The 23,077-nt window shown below is 35.5% G+C and overlaps 1 protein-coding gene across 3 annotated transcripts in view; it reads right to left on the reverse strand.

The window, feature by feature from the left end:
- The window catches only part of LOC113502746 (protein madd-4), a 122,946-nt gene that overhangs the window by 37,159 nt on the left and 62,710 nt on the right, over window positions 1–23,077 (reverse strand). For all 3 annotated transcript variants that reach the window (XM_026884401.1, XM_026884400.1, XM_026884399.1), the window contains exon 6: window positions 7,820–7,964. In XM_026884401.1, the coding sequence (XP_026740202.1) occupies window positions 7,820–7,964 (145 nt within the window). The remainder of the gene's footprint in view (window positions 1–7,819; window positions 7,965–23,077) is intronic.

Genomic DNA, 23,077 nt, shown 5'->3' on the forward strand with positions numbered 1-23,077 from the left:
AAGCTGTGGTTTTAGCATGGAGTAAGGATAGGACAACAGTATTTTTAGTTGGTATTAATGCGACACATTTTGGGCAGTGTTCGAGTCCGATGGTTTGTAGTTATGTGCCGAAAAAGTATACCTCAGATAACAATGTTTGACAGCATCAATTTTTTTTGAGTTAATTTAAAAAAAAAGGAGTTCTCTATAAGTTTTTAGAACTTACATTAGAATTATGTTCATTATTTTGCGTCATTTATAGCATTACGTTTTCACCTCTTGGTTACGGAATTCTACAAAAGCTCACAAATAAAATAACTATTGTACAGAGACAAGATTCTTTACTGCAACCAAATTTCAAGAACTTTTAATAATCGCAGTCTTTAAGATGCAACAACACTAAATGTAATTAAACCAAGGAAGGAACCCAACACGCCGCCGTGGCTTCACGACCTTTGTGAATGGTAACTTAAACCGCAGGGAGGCTAGCAAGGTGTGTACTTTACACTACATATATCTTTTGTAAACCGCCATATTTAAATTACACGTAAAAAGTGCAATTCGGACTCGCGCCAACGGTTAAGTAAAGGTTGACAAAAGAAATACAAGTTCAGCAAAATATTGATCAGCTACATATTGTATTGTGTTTTCTTTTCGTTTTAGCGGCAATAGAAATTTATTATCTGTGAAGATTCCAACTGTATAGCTAGCATGGTTTGTGAAGCCTAAGTAGTCACAGACAAAGTGACAAGGGAGCTTTAGAAATATGGTGCAATTTTTACCCTATGGAAAGGGATCAATAAAATGTGAAATAATTTGTAAAAAAAAAACGCATGTATTTTGCGTGTCAATTATTTTGTTTCTGAATAATATAGTAAATTTTAACACACTACTTCATCTCTATGTTTTTCGTTGACTTTTAATAAAGATTATTAAAAGAGCATTTTAGCAGAGATTATTAAAGGAACAAAAAGATTATCCAGTAAGTTCATAGAGAAGCATTAAGTATTGATCACCAAACTAGTTAAATACATGATGTCGATTCCAGTTTCCAATATTTGATAATCAAGTTTACCAATAAAGATAAAGATATTTTAGAATTAAGACGGTCTAAGACAAATTTGATATATTTTTCTTGCCACCCCCAAACAATGCATTCTTACTATCATCATCAAAACAAAATTATCTCCTACCCCCAAAAAGTCACAACCATTCATTCTATCTTGACCGTCGTATCTCAACCCTTTAACCAACAAAGGGGCTTGACAGAACCCATTAATCATTACGACACTGACACCTAATTAACAATTGAAACGTCCAGGTCTGAAAGACCGTCAGGGGTCATTGCGCGTGGTAATCTTGGAGGTATGAGGGTTAGGTCTGTGGGAATGTTACAACACTTCAGCTGTAATAAATCGCGTTTGCAGGGTTGGGTATTCCGAGAATTTTGCGAACGGGAAATGTAAAGAAGGGGTTGGGGTCAAAGGTTGTGGCTCTATAAATATACAAAAGTTCATGATAGCAGTAGTTGTTAGAAATACAGCTGCAGTGGCATTCTTACTTAGTGTATAAAGTTAAGCTGTCCGAAGTCAGAACTATGAAAGTAAATCGTTTTTGATATTAAGACGTTGCAATTTTTGATATTCAGAATAATGGCACGGTTATTTTTTTTAATAAAAAATCTATGGACGACGCTGCTGCGCTGGATGGGCCTAGCAAACAATGGCGGGCGGTACAATCTAAACGCTTATTGCGTATTCTGGTTCCTTGTGGCCCAGGTTAAAGAACCGTGAAAGGATTTCACTGAAACCCTCACTGAAACCCAGCATTGGTAAACAGAACGCTCTAAAAAAAATGATTGTTAGGATTTAAGTTCTATATAATGATAAAATTACTAGATAGGTAGATTTAGTAGAATATTTTTTTTTATCCCCATTTGGTCTTGATACTTATCTAATCCTTACTGACCCGAAAGAGACTAAAAGGCAAAGTACGAATTCAACTAATTCAAAAAACACCAAAACAATACCGTCCAGAATAATTAAGATACCGCAATTAAAATGTAATGACTGATCAAAATTAGCGTATCCACCCGATCTCACCCAAGAAACAGGGACAAAAGGAATTCTCTCTGATTTATTGTGAGTTTCGATTAATGGAGGATTTCGAGATATAAATTACAAGTAGACCCGACAGCCTACAATTAACAATGCTGCCCTAATGTATCGGAGAGGCCCTGTTATGCTAAGGGCACACTTATTGAGAGGAATTTCGATGGGATTCGAAAAGGTGATAGACGTTTTCTGAAACGTACATATCTTCAAGGGGTTTTTTTAAGTAATGCATTTTGTTAAATGTTATTGAGGCTGCGAATAGTCCATCTGTTTGAATGTGGTTTCTAGCAAAATGACTAAAACTAGATCACAACATAGGGTTAAAAAAAGACAAAAAAAATGCTTTTTAGTACTTATAATGCATAGTTTTAAAAATATTATACTTTGCTTAACATGATGAATTTATATACTTGGGTAAGATAATTTTACGGACATATTTTCGACCGCCAACTGCAATGCAGGGAATAAATCAAATTTCGCTCCTCGGCGATGTACGAAGTTTTACATTTTGATCAATTTATTATTATACGTTGGTATAATAATTAAGTCTGTTTGCAAAAGAGTGGTAGAGATCTAATTAAAAATTAAAGAACACTTATACTTTTACTTTATTTCTATAGTGGAAAGCAGAAAGATTACAAACTGAGACTATCGCTACTACAGATTGCAGGCTTTACGTAGGTAATTAATTGGAAAAAAACTACTCCTGCATTAAGAGATTTGTTGATGGCCTCACCTGGTGATCTCACCCAATCGGCTATCCGTGCAGTCATTTTAGCCATATTATTTTTTGCAAGCATATTGTACTGCAAATAAATCTTTGATTTTGACTTTGACACAGACATCGACATCATGTAGATACAATTCTCTGATTGGAGTTCCATTACACCCTTAGTCATATATGAGCAAACTTTTATAAACTTACATACATATTGGGCAAAAATAATCAGTAACCAGAGACTCCCGTTACCGCTTATACAAAGATCCTTTCAACCAAAACAAAATACTTCTGGACCGGACAGTTCCAATCGATAAGGAATCCTATTACCATCACTTTAGAATGTCTTTTCCCGATAATGTATCCCTAGGGCTCCGGACTGTTTGGGAGACATTGTGTCTATGTGCCCATCTTGCTTGGTATTGACAGGCCAAATTGGTCCATTTACTTAAAGTTGGGTGGATACCCTTAATTGTAATAATGCGGGGTTTTTGCCTAGTGGTAACAACTTGCTTTTGTCTTATAATACTTCATTGTATAATCTTAAGCCTAAATGGGCAAAACCAAAATTAACAATTATTCATCTATTCTCATCTATACTTCTATACTCATATATAAAGCTGAAGAGTTTGTTTGTTTGATTGTTTGTTTGTTTGAACGCGCTAATCTCAGGAACTACTTAAAAAATTGAAAATAGTCAAAAGGTCCAAATTGAAAAATTCTTTTTGTGTTGAATAGACCATTCATCGAGGAAGGCTTTAGGCTATAAACCATTACGCTGCGACTAATAGGAGCGAAGATACAATGGAAAATGTGAAAAAATCAGGGCAGGTATAAATCATAACTTATATCTTCTACCCACGGGGACGAAGTCGCGGGCAACAGCTAGTCAAAAAATATAGGTTTAAAGAAACTTTATCTATACATATAATAAAATTGTAGAAAAGTGAAAACTGTACATTGAATATTTAAAAAAAAGAATAATTGGAGGGTGGTCTAGGAACGATTCCGATGCCGAAAATATGATTTTTAGAATTTTTGTCTGTTTGTCTGTTTGTCTGTTTGTCTGTATGTATGTCCGGAAAGATCTCGGAAAGTACTGGATAGATTTGATTCATATTTTCAGAGAATATCAACAAGAGGTCCGGTCAACATACTTTTTACTTATTATCTCGCTTTTCGATACAGGGGGTGAGCAGGAGCCTTTTATATCTATACACAAATATCAAATTATCTCATAAACTACTGAGTATATTTCGTTCAAATTTTGCATGAACCTTATCGTACACATGATACAACAAATATACAAAAACCATAACGCTACTATGCAGGGGGCATGAGCAGTAAAGTTTTAAATTTTTGGACTCACCCGTAACATCGTGTAATACAATTATGAGGTGTATTTTCATCCCATTGAGTAGTAGGCAGCACGGTCATCAATTTACTCCAAAAACATCACGCTATTTATCTTAAGACTTTTGGCAGAGCAATAATATATTTTTTCGAAAGTAAATCATTTTCACAAAATCAGTCATTTTATTCTCTTTCAAGTCTAATGTAGACCTAGCGCGACAATAATTAAAATAAAAGAAACATAAACTATTAATACTTTTATTATTATTCTTTTGATACAAATGTTACTTCGTAATCGGTACATTCTTGAAACAAAGGAACTTAAATTAGTTTTATTTTTATTGGTTTACTAAAATTACTCAAGTTCAAATGTGGAATGCCGTAATATGATTTTGTGTTTATTTACGATAGGTGTATATACCTATGTTTTTAGCTCGGTAATGTTGGCGATGCTACTTCAAGATAAAAGAATTCGTAGTGACACTCAACCCAAAGTTGCATGTAGTTCACATTGATCTCATCTATAATTATGCATAACAATAAATTACTGAACGACACAGTTAATTATATTACCTTGGTTCATCTGTAACAACTAGCAACAAAAATATAAACTTTCAAACAAAAAAAAGCATTTCAAACAATGAAATAATGTTTTCTTAAATTTGCAACATTACATAGACCAAAAATATTTCGGATAGAAAAGCCCAGAAAACTTGCATAAAAACTTCATAATAGGTATGCAATGTGAAAGATCTATAAGACCCAAGCTATCAATGAATAAGAGCGTACGCTAGACGGTTTTTGACATTATGTATCTATTGATAGAACAATGTCTACTGATAACTGGGATTTTTCAATATTTTAACGATTTGATTGGTCTACATCCGCCATTACAGAGACCGCACACGTGGCCCTTCCAAAGATTCCTTTAACAATTTATTGTAATCTCTACTTATTTAAAATTTTCTTCTTTCGTAGCCTGGTAAAAACAGGGGAAGGAACGAGACTGAATGAGTTTCTGAGATCCCAAAGCTAAGCCGACGAGGATTAGAAACATATTTTTGGAAATTTCTCCAGTAAGGCTGATAATAGCGTGTAGCTATCAGCACTTACATCCGTCACACAATGTCTGGAAAATTCATTGTGGCTGTCGGAATCGACAGCGTAACCTCATAACCAACCTCATGTAGTCTTTATTTAAAGTTCATTTATGCAGTAGGGATGACGGTATTTTACTTCAATGATCGTCAGGTAGGTTAACGAATAAAATACGTAATTTTTCTTTGTAAATTGGTACAGTCAATAGAACTCATGCACATGAAGTCACTTTTATGTTCATATTTTGCTTTGTCGTAACATCACAAATTGGACATATCCTATACTTTAGATTTTTGTCATTGTCAATTTAAAAAAAGGGTCTGATATATTTTTTTTCACGCTATTTATTTATCAGCAATTTAAAGGCAAATTATGATCAAAACACCAGGGGGCCAAGATATCACGTTTACCAACTTTTTTATTTTGGAAATATTCCAAATGTTTGTGAGGAAGATCAGTTTTAATATTAAGAGGACAATCAAACATAACGTGTTTCAGGAAAGCGTTTATCTGGGCGCAATTTTGCAAAATCTTATATCTTATGTGTGCACTATGTAACATCCACAGTTACCGAGCCCGACTCTCACTTCACCAGCTCCGTCCACAAAAATAATTTGACATCTTATTTATATCGTCAGAAAACATCGTGTGTGAAAATAAGAACTGTCTGGCTATCACTGTTCCTGAGAAACAGCCAGGTGACAGACAGACGAACGGACACCGGGGCCTCAGTAATATGGTTCTGGTTTACCTCTTTGGTTACAGTACAATAATAATTTTATGATACCTCATAATCACTATCATAATCCGTCTAACAATTTCAGGTGTAGGCGGCCAAAGAACAGACGTGCTCGAAAATCATAACCCACCCAAATAGAAAACCCTCAGAAGTAAAACATTTTTAGCAGAAGTGCTAAGACTTAGTTATACCTTCTGTTATTTTTTTCTACTTGCATCCCCCCATTTTTAAACGGCCCGATTTGTCAAACATGTCTAAACGAACACTTGCACATAATTCACGTTTAAATTAAAATAGTTCAATTCGTTCGGAAGCTATGATGTCACAGACAGACAGACAGGCAGGCAGGCAGATATGTCAAAGTTATAAGCCCCTCTTTTTGGGATTAAATAAGAAAAAGTCATTAAAACAGCTGTGAAATATTTGACACCAGGATAGTATCGTAAATGATGAAATGTGTTTGATTTAATCATTTGATAGTCTTTGGGCCGCTCAAGATTCATTATAATTTAGAAAAAAAAAGCAAGCTTAAAATGTAAAAAGAAGTGTTTCATTTTCAATATTGCATTACATTTTTGCGATGATCGTTATTATTATACTTCATAGTTGTTCACATCTTGAAAATCACGCAGACAAAGTCGCGGGCAACAGCTAGTTCTCAATAAAAACATTACATAATGTCGCTTACTTGAGAACAATGTCAATTACTTAAATAACTATAATTAGTTTCGACAACATTTGGTGCAGACTAAATGGCTATAAACAAGTCCCATCCAACGCACTCATTTCTTAGATATCTGGTTTGTAATTAGGTAATGGCTAAGCTGACTTTTGAATGGGTTAAATGAGTGCAATATGGTGTTTTAATTTCAAGAAAATTTTCATCTCTTGAATTTTTAATTATAGACAGTTACTATTTTTTGAGACGTCTTGACCTCGTCTTGAAAAGGCCTATCCTTTAGCTTTTTAGGAAAAACGAAAAGTTATCAATACGTGTGGTGATCAATGGTCGAGCAGTCTTTGTTAAGTCAATCTGCTGAACCCAACCGAGGGGTATTTATGGGACAATTTAATATTTCATAAAAGAGAAATATCTATTTTAGCTCATTTATTTTGAACATTATAATTAATTATTACTTTTTATACAACACACCCTCGTATTTTGCGTACCTCCAAAAATAACTCAAGATTGAATTATGAATATTATAATATAATTTTCGGGGCATGTATTTGAATTTGCTTCGTGGAATTAAGTTATTCTATCTAGCTCAGATTACGCGGTATAAAATTATTTATGGTATTCAATAAATATAATATATGTTTATCCAATATTTACAATAATATTGTGGTTAAAGATGATGATGTGTTCATTTTAATTTTTAAGACAGACTAATCCCAAAAGACTGATTGAGCCCTGTAACATTTTTAGGTCTACTTATTTGAACGTGTATAATCACTGGTAGAGTAGTTATTTTAAGTATTATCATGGTGGGTAACCAAAGATTTTATTAAAAATTATGCTATTTTATTTAATATCTGCTGATTAATTATTTTTAAGGGAAATTTAAAGTATTCAGTTGAAGACATAGACGTTGAAGATATTTAAGGTGTTACATATAATGTGTGCTTGTGTTTTCGAATTTTCATATTGTTTTTTATACAACTACAGCACTTGGTTTGAATCCAGGGCGATGCTGTCTGCTATCTATAGACTTATTTTTTGTCTCGTTCAAAAATACCTACGAGCCTATCTTGAAGAAATCAATTTCGGTTTTGATATCTATAATAACTACAGCATAAAAAGCCACATATACTCACCTCCTCCGCAAGTAGCGGAGCACAGCGACCCCGGCGTCGCTAGCCAGTGGTATCGAGGTCTGGAGCACGAGGATCCGTCACCACCACAGACCCCACATTCGTCGACACGGCGGGTTGACCCCACGCGAAGATCGCAGCCGACGCGCTGTGAAACAAAAGGAGGTTGAATCTAAAATATCATAATTGACTAATTGGGACCGAAACTAGACAGGCAACCCCTATAAAAACGCGCGAATAAACCTTTACATCATTTAATCTATACATATAATAAAATTGTAGAAAAGTGAAAACTGTACATTGAATATTTAAAAAAAAGAATAATTGGAGGGTGGTCTAGGAACGATTCCGATGCCGAAAATATGATTTTTAGAATTTTTGTCTGTTTGTCTGTTTGTCTGTTTGTCTGTATGTATGTCCGGAAAGATCTCGGAAAGTACTGGATAGATTTGATTCATATTTTCAGAGAATATCAACAAGAGGTCCGGTCAACATACTTTTTACTTATTATCTCGCTTTTCGATACAGGGGGTGAGCAGGAGCCTTTTATATCTATACACAAATATCAAATTATCTCATAAACTACTGAGTATATTTCGTTCAAATTTTGCATGAACCTTATCGTACACATGATACAACAAATATACAAAAACCATAACGCTACTATGCAGGGGGCATGAGCAGTAAAGTTTTAAATTTTTGGACTCACCCGTAACATCGTGTAATACAATTATGAGGTGTATTTTCATCCCATTGAGTAGTAGGCAGCACGGTCATCAATTTACTCCAAAAACATCACGCTATTTATCTTAAGACTTTTGGCAGAGCAATAATATATTTTTTCGAAAGTAAATCATTTTCACAAAATCAGTCATTTTATTCTCTTTCAAGTCTAATGTAGACCTAGCGCGACAATAATTAAAATAAAAGAAACATAAACTATTAATACTTTTATTATTATTCTTTTGATACAAATGTTACTTCGTAATCGGTACATTCTTGAAACAAAGGAACTTAAATTAGTTTTATTTTTATTGGTTTACTAAAATTACTCAAGTTCAAATGTGGAATGCCGTAATATGATTTTGTGTTTATTTACGATAGGTGTATATACCTATGTTTTTAGCTCGGTAATGTTGGCGATGCTACTTCAAGATAAAAGAATTCGTAGTGACACTCAACCCAAAGTTGCATGTAGTTCACATTGATCTCATCTATAATTATGCATAACAATAAATTACTGAACGACACAGTTAATTATATTACCTTGGTTCATCTGTAACAACTAGCAACAAAAATATAAACTTTCAAACAAAAAAAAGCATTTCAAACAATGAAATAATGTTTTCTTAAATTTGCAACATTACATAGACCAAAAATATTTCGGATAGAAAAGCCCAGAAAACTTGCATAAAAACTTCATAATAGGTATGCAATGTGAAAGATCTATAAGACCCAAGCTATCAATGAATAAGAGCGTACGCTAGACGGTTTTTGACATTATGTATCTATTGATAGAACAATGTCTACTGATAACTGGGATTTTTCAATATTTTAACGATTTGATTGGTCTACATCCGCCATTACAGAGACCGCACACGTGGCCCTTCCAAAGATTCCTTTAACAATTTATTGTAATCTCTACTTATTTAAAATTTTCTTCTTTCGTAGCCTGGTAAAAACAGGGGAAGGAACGAGACTGAATGAGTTTCTGAGATCCCAAAGCTAAGCCGACGAGGATTAGAAACATATTTTTGGAAATTTCTCCAGTAAGGCTGATAATAGCGTGTAGCTATCAGCACTTACATCCGTCACACAATGTCTGGAAAATTCATTGTGGCTGTCGGAATCGACAGCGTAACCTCATAACCAACCTCATGTAGTCTTTATTTAAAGTTCATTTATGCAGTAGGGATGACGGTATTTTACTTCAATGATCGTCAGGTAGGTTAACGAATAAAATACGTAATTTTTCTTTGTAAATTGGTACAGTCAATAGAACTCATGCACATGAAGTCACTTTTATGTTCATATTTTGCTTTGTCGTAACATCACAAATTGGACATATCCTATACTTTAGATTTTTGTCATTGTCAATTTAAAAAAAGGGTCTGATATATTTTTTTTCACGCTATTTATTTATCAGCAATTTAAAGGCAAATTATGATCAAAACACCAGGGGGCCAAGATATCACGTTTACCAACTTTTTTATTTTGGAAATATTCCAAATGTTTGTGAGGAAGATCAGTTTTAATATTAAGAGGACAATCAAACATAACGTGTTTCAGGAAAGCGTTTATCTGGGCGCAATTTTGCAAAATCTTATATCTTATGTGTGCACTATGTAACATCCACAGTTACCGAGCCCGACTCTCACTTCACCAGCTCCGTCCACAAAAATAATTTGACATCTTATTTATATCGTCAGAAAACATCGTGTGTGAAAATAAGAACTGTCTGGCTATCACTGTTCCTGAGAAACAGCCAGGTGACAGACAGACGAACGGACACCGGGGCCTCAGTAATATGGTTCTGGTTTACCTCTTTGGTTACAGTACAATAATAATTTTATGATACCTCATAATCACTATCATAATCCGTCTAACAATTTCAGGTGTAGGCGGCCAAAGAACAGACGTGCTCGAAAATCATAACCCACCCAAATAGAAAACCCTCAGAAGTAAAACATTTTTAGCAGAAGTGCTAAGACTTAGTTATACCTTCTGTTATTTTTTTCTACTTGCATCCCCCCATTTTTAAACGGCCCGATTTGTCAAACATGTCTAAACGAACACTTGCACATAATTCACGTTTAAATTAAAATAGTTCAATTCGTTCGGAAGCTATGATGTCACAGACAGACAGACAGGCAGGCAGGCAGATATGTCAAAGTTATAAGCCCCTCTTTTTGGGATTAAATAAGAAAAAGTCATTAAAACAGCTGTGAAATATTTGACACCAGGATAGTATCGTAAATGATGAAATGTGTTTGATTTAATCATTTGATAGTCTTTGGGCCGCTCAAGATTCATTATAATTTAGAAAAAAAAAGCAAGCTTAAAATGTAAAAAGAAGTGTTTCATTTTCAATATTGCATTACATTTTTGCGATGATCGTTATTATTATACTTCATAGTTGTTCACATCTTGAAAATCACGCAGACAAAGTCGCGGGCAACAGCTAGTAACTCTATAATTAGGTATTAATCAAGGGATTAATTACAATTTTAACCACTAGCCGTTCTACTACGTTTTTAAGGTCATCTTATGGCTCTACCAACAGGTCTGAAAGTATTGCCATAGCTGTTATGGAAGTGTGACAGCTCAATACTTTGCGTAGAGCGACATTTCTCTTTCACACCTACAATAATATGACTTTTAGACGTAGTGGTAGACCCTCTATTCTCTCACAAAATATGTGATAAATAGAAGTCTTCTTCACATTACGAAAAAAAGAGTCTTCTCCATATATCCCTATCCATGTAGTGTCGGTGTTGATGCAATATTATCCAAGCAGAATAGGAACAGATATAATAAATTACGATGTTCAACTGAATCCCATAGAGAGAAAAACATCCTAAGATATATACTGGCTGTAGTAACTATACCATTGAATGTAGGTCCAGCATGCTATCCGCACTAAATTAAAATCCAAGGATTAATTACCAAAAATAAACACTCAGAATAAATTTATTTTCACATATTCCTCATCGAACATCACAATCCATGAATATTACATAAGGATTTACGAAACCCCGTGATCTGTCACTCAGAGAGCAATTTACAGACTTATACGATTACAATTGCAATCAAAACACAACCTAATGTCAATAGAGTTACAGTTTATTTTCATTTCACACTCTGTTAGAGTTAAACAAATGTAATTTTGCTGATTCAATAACTTTAATGTCGTAGTGATTAAGGTATATTTTGGCTTGTTTATTGTGACTGGGTGTTTGTAATAGTGAAATAGCTCACGGGCATACATTACGTACTTGGAATAATTAAATTGAGCGAATAATTTTTGCTTCCAAATGTTATGCCATATTACATTTAAAATATCTTTAATTAGCTCATTGGGAAATTTCTTTTAATAACATTTTATAGCTTTAAGTGGTTTAAATTTTAAAGTTATTATGAATAATATATTATGATTGTTTATAGCACTTAATGATTACCTTAACTTAGAATTTATGGGGCAGGGGAGAATAACTTTCTCTGGGATTTAAACATATGTTGATATTTACTAAGGTGGCAAAAGTTTATAACGTAATTTTTGATTACTAATTCTATCATAGTTCCTCTTAAAAACTATATGTAATATAAATTCCACTTAATATAAGACGGTAAACAGATTTTCGTCCCTTTGAAATTGAACCCTTACCAGGTTTGCAGAAGTCAGCAAAATTACTGGAAGCCAGCAGACCATTCCTAACTCAATCATCCCCTAACAGGTACAAATCTCTACAAATCCCTAAATTCATACAACATAAATCCAGAAAATCAGTTTCAACCACATTTTAGGCAATAAATTACATAGATATGTAGCTCCTGGGTGCCTCATCGTTTATTCAGAGTCCTGAATTTGGGGATCGCATTCGCAGTCTCGCCGAATTTTCCGATTATCATAATAAAGTAGGATTCTTTCGTCTCTGTCTAGTATCTCACGTAACTGCAAGTTGGAAAGAGATGGAGCATGCTTGTTATTGAGCTTTAAAAATATAGGGGATTTGATACTTTTATTTGTTAGTCCTGGTTGGGTTATATGGAGGTTGGGATGAAGTGTCCGAAGATGGACAGTTTGGTTTCTCATGTTTTATTAATCGGCTGCTGTTTGTATAGGCAAAATAGGAGCCTTTTTAGCTCTGATGTGACTGGTACTAATACTAGATCTTGATTCACTTGCTGTTTTCACGCATGTAATGTTCATATAAATAATGTCGAGTCGTTGACGAAGAAATGCGAACGCAGGAAAACCATTGACCAATCAAGCAAAGGCAAAACTTCCCAAATAAGTATTCTTAACGTACCGCACGGGATTATGTAAATTCCAGTTCAGAAGTTTCCACTTAAATAATATATGAAATTATGCAAAATACTCTGAAAATACGACGAGAACCGAATCGCAGTTGTATCACTTTTTGAGTGGCGCCGCTTTTGAATTACTTCTGAAGATCGAAAGAATCTGAGGCTTTTCGTAATGGGTTCATGAAAACTTGGCGCCAAAAGTTTACGTAGTTCCCGAACTTTGGAAAAAACGTCCCTTAGTTAGGTCAAAGATACTTTGTTCGCTTATGTAGTCTGGATTTTTCACGGCCATGAATACAGAATTTATGTGGAAAGTTTATTTCTAAGGTTCTCTTGTGACGATAAAATATTTAATGTATTACATGTTAGGACAGCCTTTCGGAATATTTCCCAAAGAAATATTAGGTAGCCATTCCTTTCTTTGAATAGTTGTTATGTATGGCTGGTGTAGTTTTACTTGACCACAATTGAGATTAGTTGGCAAAGATGTTTCTGCGAAAACAGTATTAAGTTACAGCCAAGAACGTAAGCTGAAAAAATATAATAGAATTGTTTATTTGGCAGCTACATGGTGCTATGATAATACTGGGGAAGTAATAGTCGGACTCGCGACAATGAGGGTCATCTGCAGGCAGTCTTAAAAAAGTGAAATTGACATTAAGTAATTCGTTAACTTTTAAATAGCGGTAACAATGACATGTACATATGTACACGTATGTAAAAGAGTTCAGTTTTCACTATTTGGGTAAGGAACGGTAAAAAAAAATTAAATTAAAAAATAGAGGTCACCATAGAGAAGGAAAAAGAAGGAAAGTTACCGTTCCTGGACGTACTGGTCATCCGAGAGCCGAACGGACGGGTGACTCATACCGTATACCGGAAGCCAACGCACACAGACCGGTACCTACGAGCCGACTCCCATCACCACCCCTCACACCTATCTTCGGTGCCTCGTACACTGCTGAACCGAGCACTCGCTCTCTGCGACCATGAATACGTCAATGCGGAACTGAGGCATGTACGTGACGTATTAGAGCGCAACGGATATCAGTGGCGCAAGTGTAGACGTCTCCTGGGATCTGCGGGCGAAGCTCGCAAGCGTCCGGCGGAGGCTGAGCGGACTCCTGCGTACTTACCATACGTGCAGGGTGTCACAGACAAGATAGGTCGCTTGTTACGCCGGAGATATAGCATCAAGACGATCTATCGGCCACCCGGACAACTGCGACAGATGATCCGCTCTCCCAAGGACAAGGATCCTTTAGGCTTCCCGGGAGTATACAAAATACCGTGCGACTGCGGCCTGAGCTACATTGGGGAAACCCGGCGTAATGTAACAACCAGACTTGGCGAACATATACGCAGCATGAAGAACATGGACACCGACAAGTCGGCAGTGGCAGAACATGTGTGTAATGCAGGGACGGCACACTACATACGTTTCGACAAAGCCTCCGTACTAGCGAAGGAGAAATACTTCGTGCCGCGAAAAGTACGTGAGGCTATAGAAATCAGCCGTCACCCGAATTTCAATAGAGATCGTGGATGGACACTGCCACCAGCGTGGAAACCAGCACTGAATGCTGCGTTACGTCATACGAAGCCAGGCCTGGAAAGCGACGCGGTCAGCATAGTATGCACTGACTCAGCCAGTACGGGAGCACGGACGATGCCAATGACGACAGCAGACCCCCCACCCGCGCCACCGGCGTCGCCGGCCCCACCGCCGCTCACGGCGCGGGCGCGACGCTACGCAGCGAGATGCGCGGCCGCTGACGTCAGTTCGACTCGCGATCCCGCCGCGTCTGCTCATGATTAAGGACTCCGGTTGGGTCCGAAACTAGTCGGGCTACCCCGATAAATACGCGTGAGTAAACCGTTACATCATTTAATAATGAATCAGTCTCACGATAGTTATTATAAAAAAAAATTACTACGAATTGAAACAACATCAAATGTTTCACTTAACGACTAAGTTATCAAATACAGAATAGTCTTATTTGCATACATTTATAGTAAAAGAGAAAAAATAACCAGAAAGATTGAAAATCAACTTTTCCCGACTTAACAATTGATTACTCGATTTCACTTCGCATTCGTGAGAAGTTGACAGAAGACCAGAACGTATACGACCGCCATCAATATAAGGAATAGTTAGAAAATTTCAATGCAAAGCGGGTTCTCCAGATAGAAATCACAGTCAAGGATCGGCAAGGTGGTATTTGAACTAACGTAGAAAGAGTTCTGTACAATTTATGAAAGCGGCAAAAATCTTGAGATTTGCCCTAAATATTAATAACTAGCTGTTCCCCGCGACTTCGTCCACGTGGTTAGAAGATCCTGAACCGTTTTCGCAGCGCTCGCAACGAAATCCCTCAAAGATAAATAATTTTCCCCGTTTTTTCCACATTTTCCATTGTATTTTCGCTCCTATTAGTCGCATAGATGTTATATAGCCTATAGCCTTCCTTGATAAATGGTCTATTTACTACAAAAATATTTTTTCAATTTGAACCAATAGTTCCTGAGATTAGCGCGTTCAAACAAACAAACTCTTCACCTTTATATATTAGTATAGAAGTATCGATTGATGTGTATTTTTTATTGTTATTATGTCGAAATATTGTTACAAATGAGATAAAGGTTGCTAATAGACTTGTTGACCTCAGATATCCACTTAATAATTCATTACGCAATTATTGGGATTAAATGAGCTAGGCACTAAACATAAAGCAAATAAAATAAATTCAGAAATTTATAAACGACGATTGTCTGTCTAGTTTTGGACCCGAGTTCTTAATCACGGGCTGACGCGGCGGAGAAATCGCGAGTTGAACAGTCGTTTAAACTCACGAAAATTACAATATTCAAATAATCAATTAAAATATTTAAAGGGTTACAAAGTCTATGACAGTAAAAAAAACATATATTTTTTATTCTGGTCCGAGCATCAAAAGACCTACTTAAAGAACGTCTTTAAACATACCAAAGAGCAATAGCCCAGCCCAACTAGTCAAGTAAATTAAGTCTTTAATTAAGTAAAAATATAGTCCAAATTACAACAACAATATATTTTTTGCTAGCCAGAATAACAATGAGATCCAGGGATAAGACTTTGCCTATAAACTAAGTCGTGATTGTGTGCTGGAGTCGCGCCAACTACGCTTTCTTACCGTATTAAGTTGCAGATGAAGTACGAGGAGATACTGGTTTTCTTCATTATCTGATAAAGGATGTAGTGGTATTTCCTTAAGGGTAGGATTAAAGTTCTTTTTTTCTGTCAATTAGGCTGCATCGAATGATCCGAAATAGCGAGATAGTTTTTTTCAGATGATGCACGTATTTCTTGCATGACAAAAAACTAGATATCAAAATATGAGGATAAGAAAATGTGGGTGAGGTTATAAATTTGACGAAATCAATCACAATTGAAAATTAGTTTTAATTTTGTATCTCGGAGGAGGATGTCAATTCCGTTTAGTCACTAGTGTAGTTTCAGTACCTACAATTTTCTTCTTGTTACAGAATAAAATGTTGTTGAGAGACTTAAAAAATGTTATGTCACAATTATATTAATTGCCAACATAGTTACAGTCATATACTCGACGGACCAGAGTAAGTCTTAGTAGGAGTAGGATAAATAATTACTAAGCCCCATAATTCTAATTACTTGCATAAAATCTAAACCCACATTCTCATCATCATCCATAAAACTTAACTTATTAACCCATTTGGGCATACGTTTCTAAACTCGGCTGCCTTTCACAGCGAAACAAAACAGAAAAAAAACTACAGTGTATTGAAACCTCGTGACACAATAGCGGATGAGACCTGACATCATCAGGGAATGGGGACGCGAAATAATAAGGCTCATGTTTTGGTACAAAGTAGAAGAAATGGCGGGAATGAAATGTTGGAAACTGTAAGCGTACCTGTTGATTTACAACTGGTAGACAAATGAGATATATTTCTTTTCTTAGTTTTTTTTAACGACTAAGGCATTTAATCTTTGTATCGCGGGGATTTAACAATAATTGAAAATACTGATCCTACATTTGGATCGAATCCGCGATACGTCGCACATTCTGAGTTTTTCGTGGTGACCTCGGCCACTCGGCTATCAATGCAGTCCATGTGGATCTTTTTAATTGAAGAAGGCAATCCATAATAGGGAAGATAAGCCAGTTCTCTTTATATTGATTTTGAATGGTGAACAGTATATTAAAATTGAGGATTCAATCTTAAAATTAAAGAATTATTTTTGGGTATGATGACTATTGAGTGAATACACGGTATAATAAATAATTTAATTGGCACTGATTGATACCAGTGTAAAATTACTTAATTTTACACATCTTAAGTACAATCTTAATTTTACAAGCCCAGTAGGTGGATAACAATTTAAAGCTTCACTTGACCGAAAAAAACATATATTGCAAATAAGCACAGGAATTTGAAAAAGAGTTGTACATAGTTTCTTGTATTCTTGCAAACCAGCACATTCTAGAATTCTTCAAAACCATGTCAGAGCCAGCTTTCGAGGGGATTTAATACTCTGACACTAGATTATACATCAACCATACTAGTAGAAGACGAAGACTCTCAAACAGATACAGGTGAAGAAATTTTCGGTCAGTTTGAGAATTTTTAAGAGGTCATCTCTTATGACTTGATGCTGGTCGGCTAGCGGAGGCTCGGTGCGCCTTTGTCCTAGGCACGACGTTTGCTCCCGTTTTTAAAATTAAAACTTTGCGGCCCGGAATGTTAAGCTTGTGTACTTCGCTAATATTTCGTTTTGCCAATCATGTACTGCTGTTTTCATGTATTTTTAATGCTGAAACTGGTTGCTTTTATTCTGTTGCTGAGTGACACTACACTAAATGTTTTGGTTTAAGAGTTGTTTAATAGAATTCAGTACGAATTTTCAGGATTTATGAGTTGTTGATTTATTAATGTTTGATGGTAATGATTGGACAATTTTATTCAGAATTTTTTGGTGATAGTTTTGGGTACGAGACTATTGACGAGACTAAGAGACTGAACTGATGAAAATGAATTGTAAAGGTTACGTAATGAGTTATGTGGTTCGAGAAATATAATATTAAGTAAAATCTAGTGAGTTCGGAAGTAGATCCCTATTTCATTTGAAAAGAGGATTTGCTATCGAATTTGGAGTCAGACTGTTGGTAATGATACTAATGATAAATGGAAATTGGTTCTCAGTTCATTTTGTAACACTTCAAAATTTTTCACATGTGTATTTTGGATAAGAAAGAAAGATATTTACCTTAATAAGTTATCAAAGAGAGTGAACGAGAATGCAATTCAAACATATAAAAAAATAGTCTACATACATAAACCTGTTTAATGAGAACAGTCAAACCAAAAAAAAATGGTGAAAAAACGTGTCCAAAAAAGTGGAGACAATTCCTAAAAAAATCCCATTAATTAAACTAGAACAGTAAACAATAACTGTTCCAACAGTCAGAAATAAACAATACACCGAATGAATCTACTTCTTACAAATTCGGCCTGAATAGAACCTCGAAAACACGAATCATATCGAAAGAGGAATATCTCCCATTGTTTCATCCCGCTACGATACAAAATGCTGCATAAAATAGATTAAAATATTTCTTTTTCTTCTCTCGCTTTCAATGGAAAAACGAAGAAAGGTATTTCAGTTATGGACATTTATGTTCAGAGCAAAAAATGTTTGTTATGAAGGTACGATTCTGAATGTTGCTAAAGGTGAGTGTGCGTCTGACGCATGCGGCTGGAGACATTGACAGAGTTTAAAGCGAGGTTTAGAGTCCCGACAGGTTAGCATGCCAAGGCATACATTAAATTTTTCGCTAAGTTCTATCTTCAGCCCCGTGCACCTGTTTTAGACATCGGAAGCATTGTCATGCAATGTCATACTTCACCTATTGTCGCATAATACCCGTTTTAAGCTAGCCATGCATGTAACAATACATCTTAGCGTGCTTATTCTTGAGTTGAGTGAGTTTTATCCCGTTCAGGGAAAGGGAACGTGAATGTGACCAAACTGCGCAGTTTGCAGGTCCGGCACGGTTTGCTGCATAGCTCCTTTTAGTGTTAAATAACGACTCCCACAATAAAGCATATACAAGAAGACAGCCAGACCCAGAACAAGAGTATATGTGGTTCACACGTACAGGGGGATTGAACCCGCGGACATCGCGTGCAGTGGGTTTGGTGAGGTGCTTGCAATCTAACGCACTACAGTGATATTCCACCAGTAAGAGCGGGGAATACCGTCACGTATTATCAAGTGTGGACTAGCTTCAGTCGCTCGCGTCAGCCGCATGCATGGAAACACACCTTTATCCTCGCTTCAAAGTAAATGTGAAAACAATATTGTTATTGGAATTTATAAATTCTTGTTTTTCGAGCAATTACGGCGACGGTTTATGCGTGGAGTATTTGTTGTTTTGGGAGAGAAAGGTTTATTGTGTTCTAATCGTTGCTTTTTTGCAATAAATTTCTATATATTGAATGTTTTGTTATCTTTCTCCTAAAGTGGTTTTGGTATAAAATGGCCATGTTACTTTTAAACTAAGCTATTATTTTAAGGAACCTATCTCGTATGGTGCCAAGATTTGTTTAATTGTTAGAGAATGCCTAAAGCATTATGTAAACAATTACGAATAGTAGTATATTCTTTTTGATTTTTAACACAAAGTCTTCTTATTCTTTATTTTATTCAAAATAAATAAAACAAAAGTTTCAAACTTTTGCCAATATGACCGCATTTCAGTTTTAGCGTATTGAATAAAAAACGAATACCATGTCACATGATCGACTTTTTGAACATTAATTGGAGACGAAAAAGTCGTTCATGCAAAAAAAATAATTGAAAAAGAGAAAAGTTTAACTTGACCTTCCGAAACCGTTAATTGGATACCTACACGAGCATTTACCTTTTCTTATAAATCATTAATTGCCTTTGTTAAATAAAAACTTTTTACAACTTTGAATTACTTTTTAAGTGATCTGGGAGCTACTACCTGGTCTTGGAGGAATATTATTATGGTTATAGAAGCGTGATACACACACAATACACGGTGTAGAGGCATTTCTCTTTTCTACACCAATAATAATACTTTAAATCGTTGTGGTAGGGCACAACGATTTAAAGTTTTATTATCCACTCGATTGCTTCCGCGGTCGGTGTGTGAAGGAGTGCAACGCAGTGCCATACACCGACACAAAAACACGGATGACGTAGCACGGCGGTTCTGGTTTAGTCAGTAAGAGTCTGACACTACCCATTTCCTCCCCCAAGGGAGAGGGTGTCCATGAGGATTCCCCCGCTTTAACAGAAAAAAAGGCACTTGATTGCCGCTGTAGGAATTATGAAGAATCCTCATTTTTTCGGGTCGGATAACGGAGAAAGCCTTTATGGTCAATAGATCTGTATATGCATACAAAAGTAAATTTATTGATTTAGTTTTAATCTAATAATGCACTTAACCTAATAAAAAGATCATTTGAACTGCAAAACCGAATAATAAAACTTTTCATGACGTCATAATATTACAGCAACAGAAATACACAAAAAAGTTACAAAAAAATCTCTTGAAACCAAACCAAAATCTAAGAAACGTCAAGAAACACTAAACAAATTTGGAGCAAGCCGAAACGCTCCCAAACGGAGTTGATTAAGCAAAAATATGTAGCAAGTTAGCTACAATCAGCCGCTGAAGCCAATTTGCATACACGCCAGTCTGACTGGCAAATTTGATTATAATTACCGACGCAGTTTGACAAAATATTGGGGTAAGTTTGATTCTGTTCGTTCGAGACTTGTTCAGGGTTAGGAAACATATCGTAGCTTGCACGTCTGTAATTTCATTGGGTGCATTGATTTCAATCGAACTTCGTGGTTTGGTTTTGGTGTAGTTGATTTGAGGTGTGATTGATAGAATAATAGTTTCGATTTTGATGTTTTGAGGTACTTAAAGGGTGAAAATAAATCCTAATGAAGGCTCTGTCTATTTGTCCATTATTCTGTTACCAGACTGGATCTCATGAGACTATAGCTGGATAATTGTTTTTTTTCTGCCCATATTTTTTAATAAATTATACTATACTAATTTATACAGAAACTTCAATGTCGCAAATTTGACACAAACCTGATTTTTTTTTAAATGAAACTTTCATGAATGTCTGTTTTTTGTCGAACTCTTAAAACAGCATCCATCTTATTGGAATTCATTAATTTACTTCCTCATAATTTCAAATTCACAAAATCCCCCATCTGATGCCGATCAAAAGTCCATTAAAACTTACCTCAATTATAATAAATGAATAAGCACAAGACCGCTGTTGAAATCAAATGCAACATTACAAACATCTTAGGCCAAAACACCTTAGACAATAGCTCATTGATCAGAAATTCTAAGGAGTTCTATTCAGACCAATACCAGATAATTAATTATTGCCAAAACCAATCTCACTTGGCCCCCATCCATTTGTTTATCAACAAAAGGGCACTTCGCTTACTCAAAATGCCTTTTCAATACAGAAAATCAAAACCGCGGTAGCAAGACCATTTGTAAAATCAGTTTCAACGAGTTCACCGAATGAAGTAAGCGAAGGAATGGGTGGGTATTGGTGGTTAGTTTCGTCGGCAATTTGTTTATTCACTTTGTTGGTTTTATCTTGAATAGGACGAATTATTGTTTTTGAATTCAGAAACTTCCTAGACATTAGTTCAGTTATCAAGTAGGTACATCCTACGCCAATGTATAAACGAAGACTTTAGGTCTAGACAATATTTTTGTAACAAAAAACAATAAACTGACTTCAAATAACAACTACTGCACGAAATTTGATGGAATATGTTGATGAACAAATGATAAAAAAGAAACAAAATAGGTGCATCCAAAGAAAAGACCAGAGGTTACGAAAACAAAGAAATATAGACAAATTGAGAATTTCTTCCTTTTTGGAGTCGACTGAAAAGTGTTGACAAGTGATATTTATGAGTTTGAGTATAAAGCATGTTCGTTTGTTTCTAGAACTGTGTGTCTCAAACCAGAAAATCTTGGGGAAAGTCTTTAAATAACTACAAGTCAAAGACCTCAAACAACGCTGTTTGCCTGCAGCATTTATTCTGGTGCGAAATACAATGTAGTACCTAAAAGGTACGATTTACAAATTAAAGTGTTTCTGAAAAAAATATTCAAGAGCTTGAGAAACTATTATGAAAATGATACGAGTACTGAGATGTTATACGAAACAAACAAGAAAAAAGCAAGCATTAGAGTAAAATATGGAAAAAACCTTGGTAGACAAGTTAAAAACCTATGTACTATGCAACAGGAAAAATATGTTGTCAATCCTTGTGTGCCGTTAGTTTCACAAACATTCAAGTCACATGCACAAAGTCAACCGACTCAGTACAAGCATTCGGGGGTCAGGCAAACGCTTGTCTTACGCGGAGAGCGAAGTCGCAACACTTCGCGAAATAGGGGTTTTGGCGTGGTGACCACAACCTAGTGGCTATCCGTGCAGTCATAATATTCTTCTATGGAGATCTGTAGAAGAAGGATGTTAGACAGTTTTTATCTATATAAAAACTGGCTTGTGAATTCAGGATATCTTGCAACTCCATAACCAATATCATCAAAATTTGTCAATTCGATTACGAGTAAAGAGGTTACAAACATTCGTACTCCTTAAGTTTTGCGTTAATCTGTTAGAGTGACATGTTGAATATTGGCAATAATTAAATAAATTAACAGAAAATTGTTACTGTTAGCTAAAGCGTAGAAATCGCTCGAAAGAATTATTACAACTACTGTACTATTATACTTCATACCATTACATTTAGAAGGCGCCACCTGTGTATAAACAGGCAAGCTATAAAACAGGTCGAGCTCGAAGAAAGGGTTATATTTTATTCATATTTCAGGATAAAATCGATACGACTCAGAGGCAAAGTCGCAAAGATACTAAATAAAGCTAAAACGGTACCATATTGATAGTCCAACGAAGATGTCGACAAAATATTCAGAGTACAGAACTGAAACTCAATAACTAATACATTACAATCTGCTGATGTTCAGGTGGGTTCAATTGAATTTGGGAGTCCAAAACTTTATTCCATTGAAAATAAGGTCCAGATTTGAGTGGACCATTTTGGGGAAGTTGTTGACTGGTTATCACACTAAAGGGGTTGAAAAGGTAGCGTTTACAGTTATA

Source organism: Trichoplusia ni, chromosome 18 (assembly GCF_003590095.1).
Source record: "Trichoplusia ni isolate ovarian cell line Hi5 chromosome 18, tn1, whole genome shotgun sequence".
In the NCBI taxonomy this organism is placed as follows: domain Eukaryota; kingdom Metazoa; phylum Arthropoda; class Insecta; order Lepidoptera; family Noctuidae; genus Trichoplusia; species Trichoplusia ni.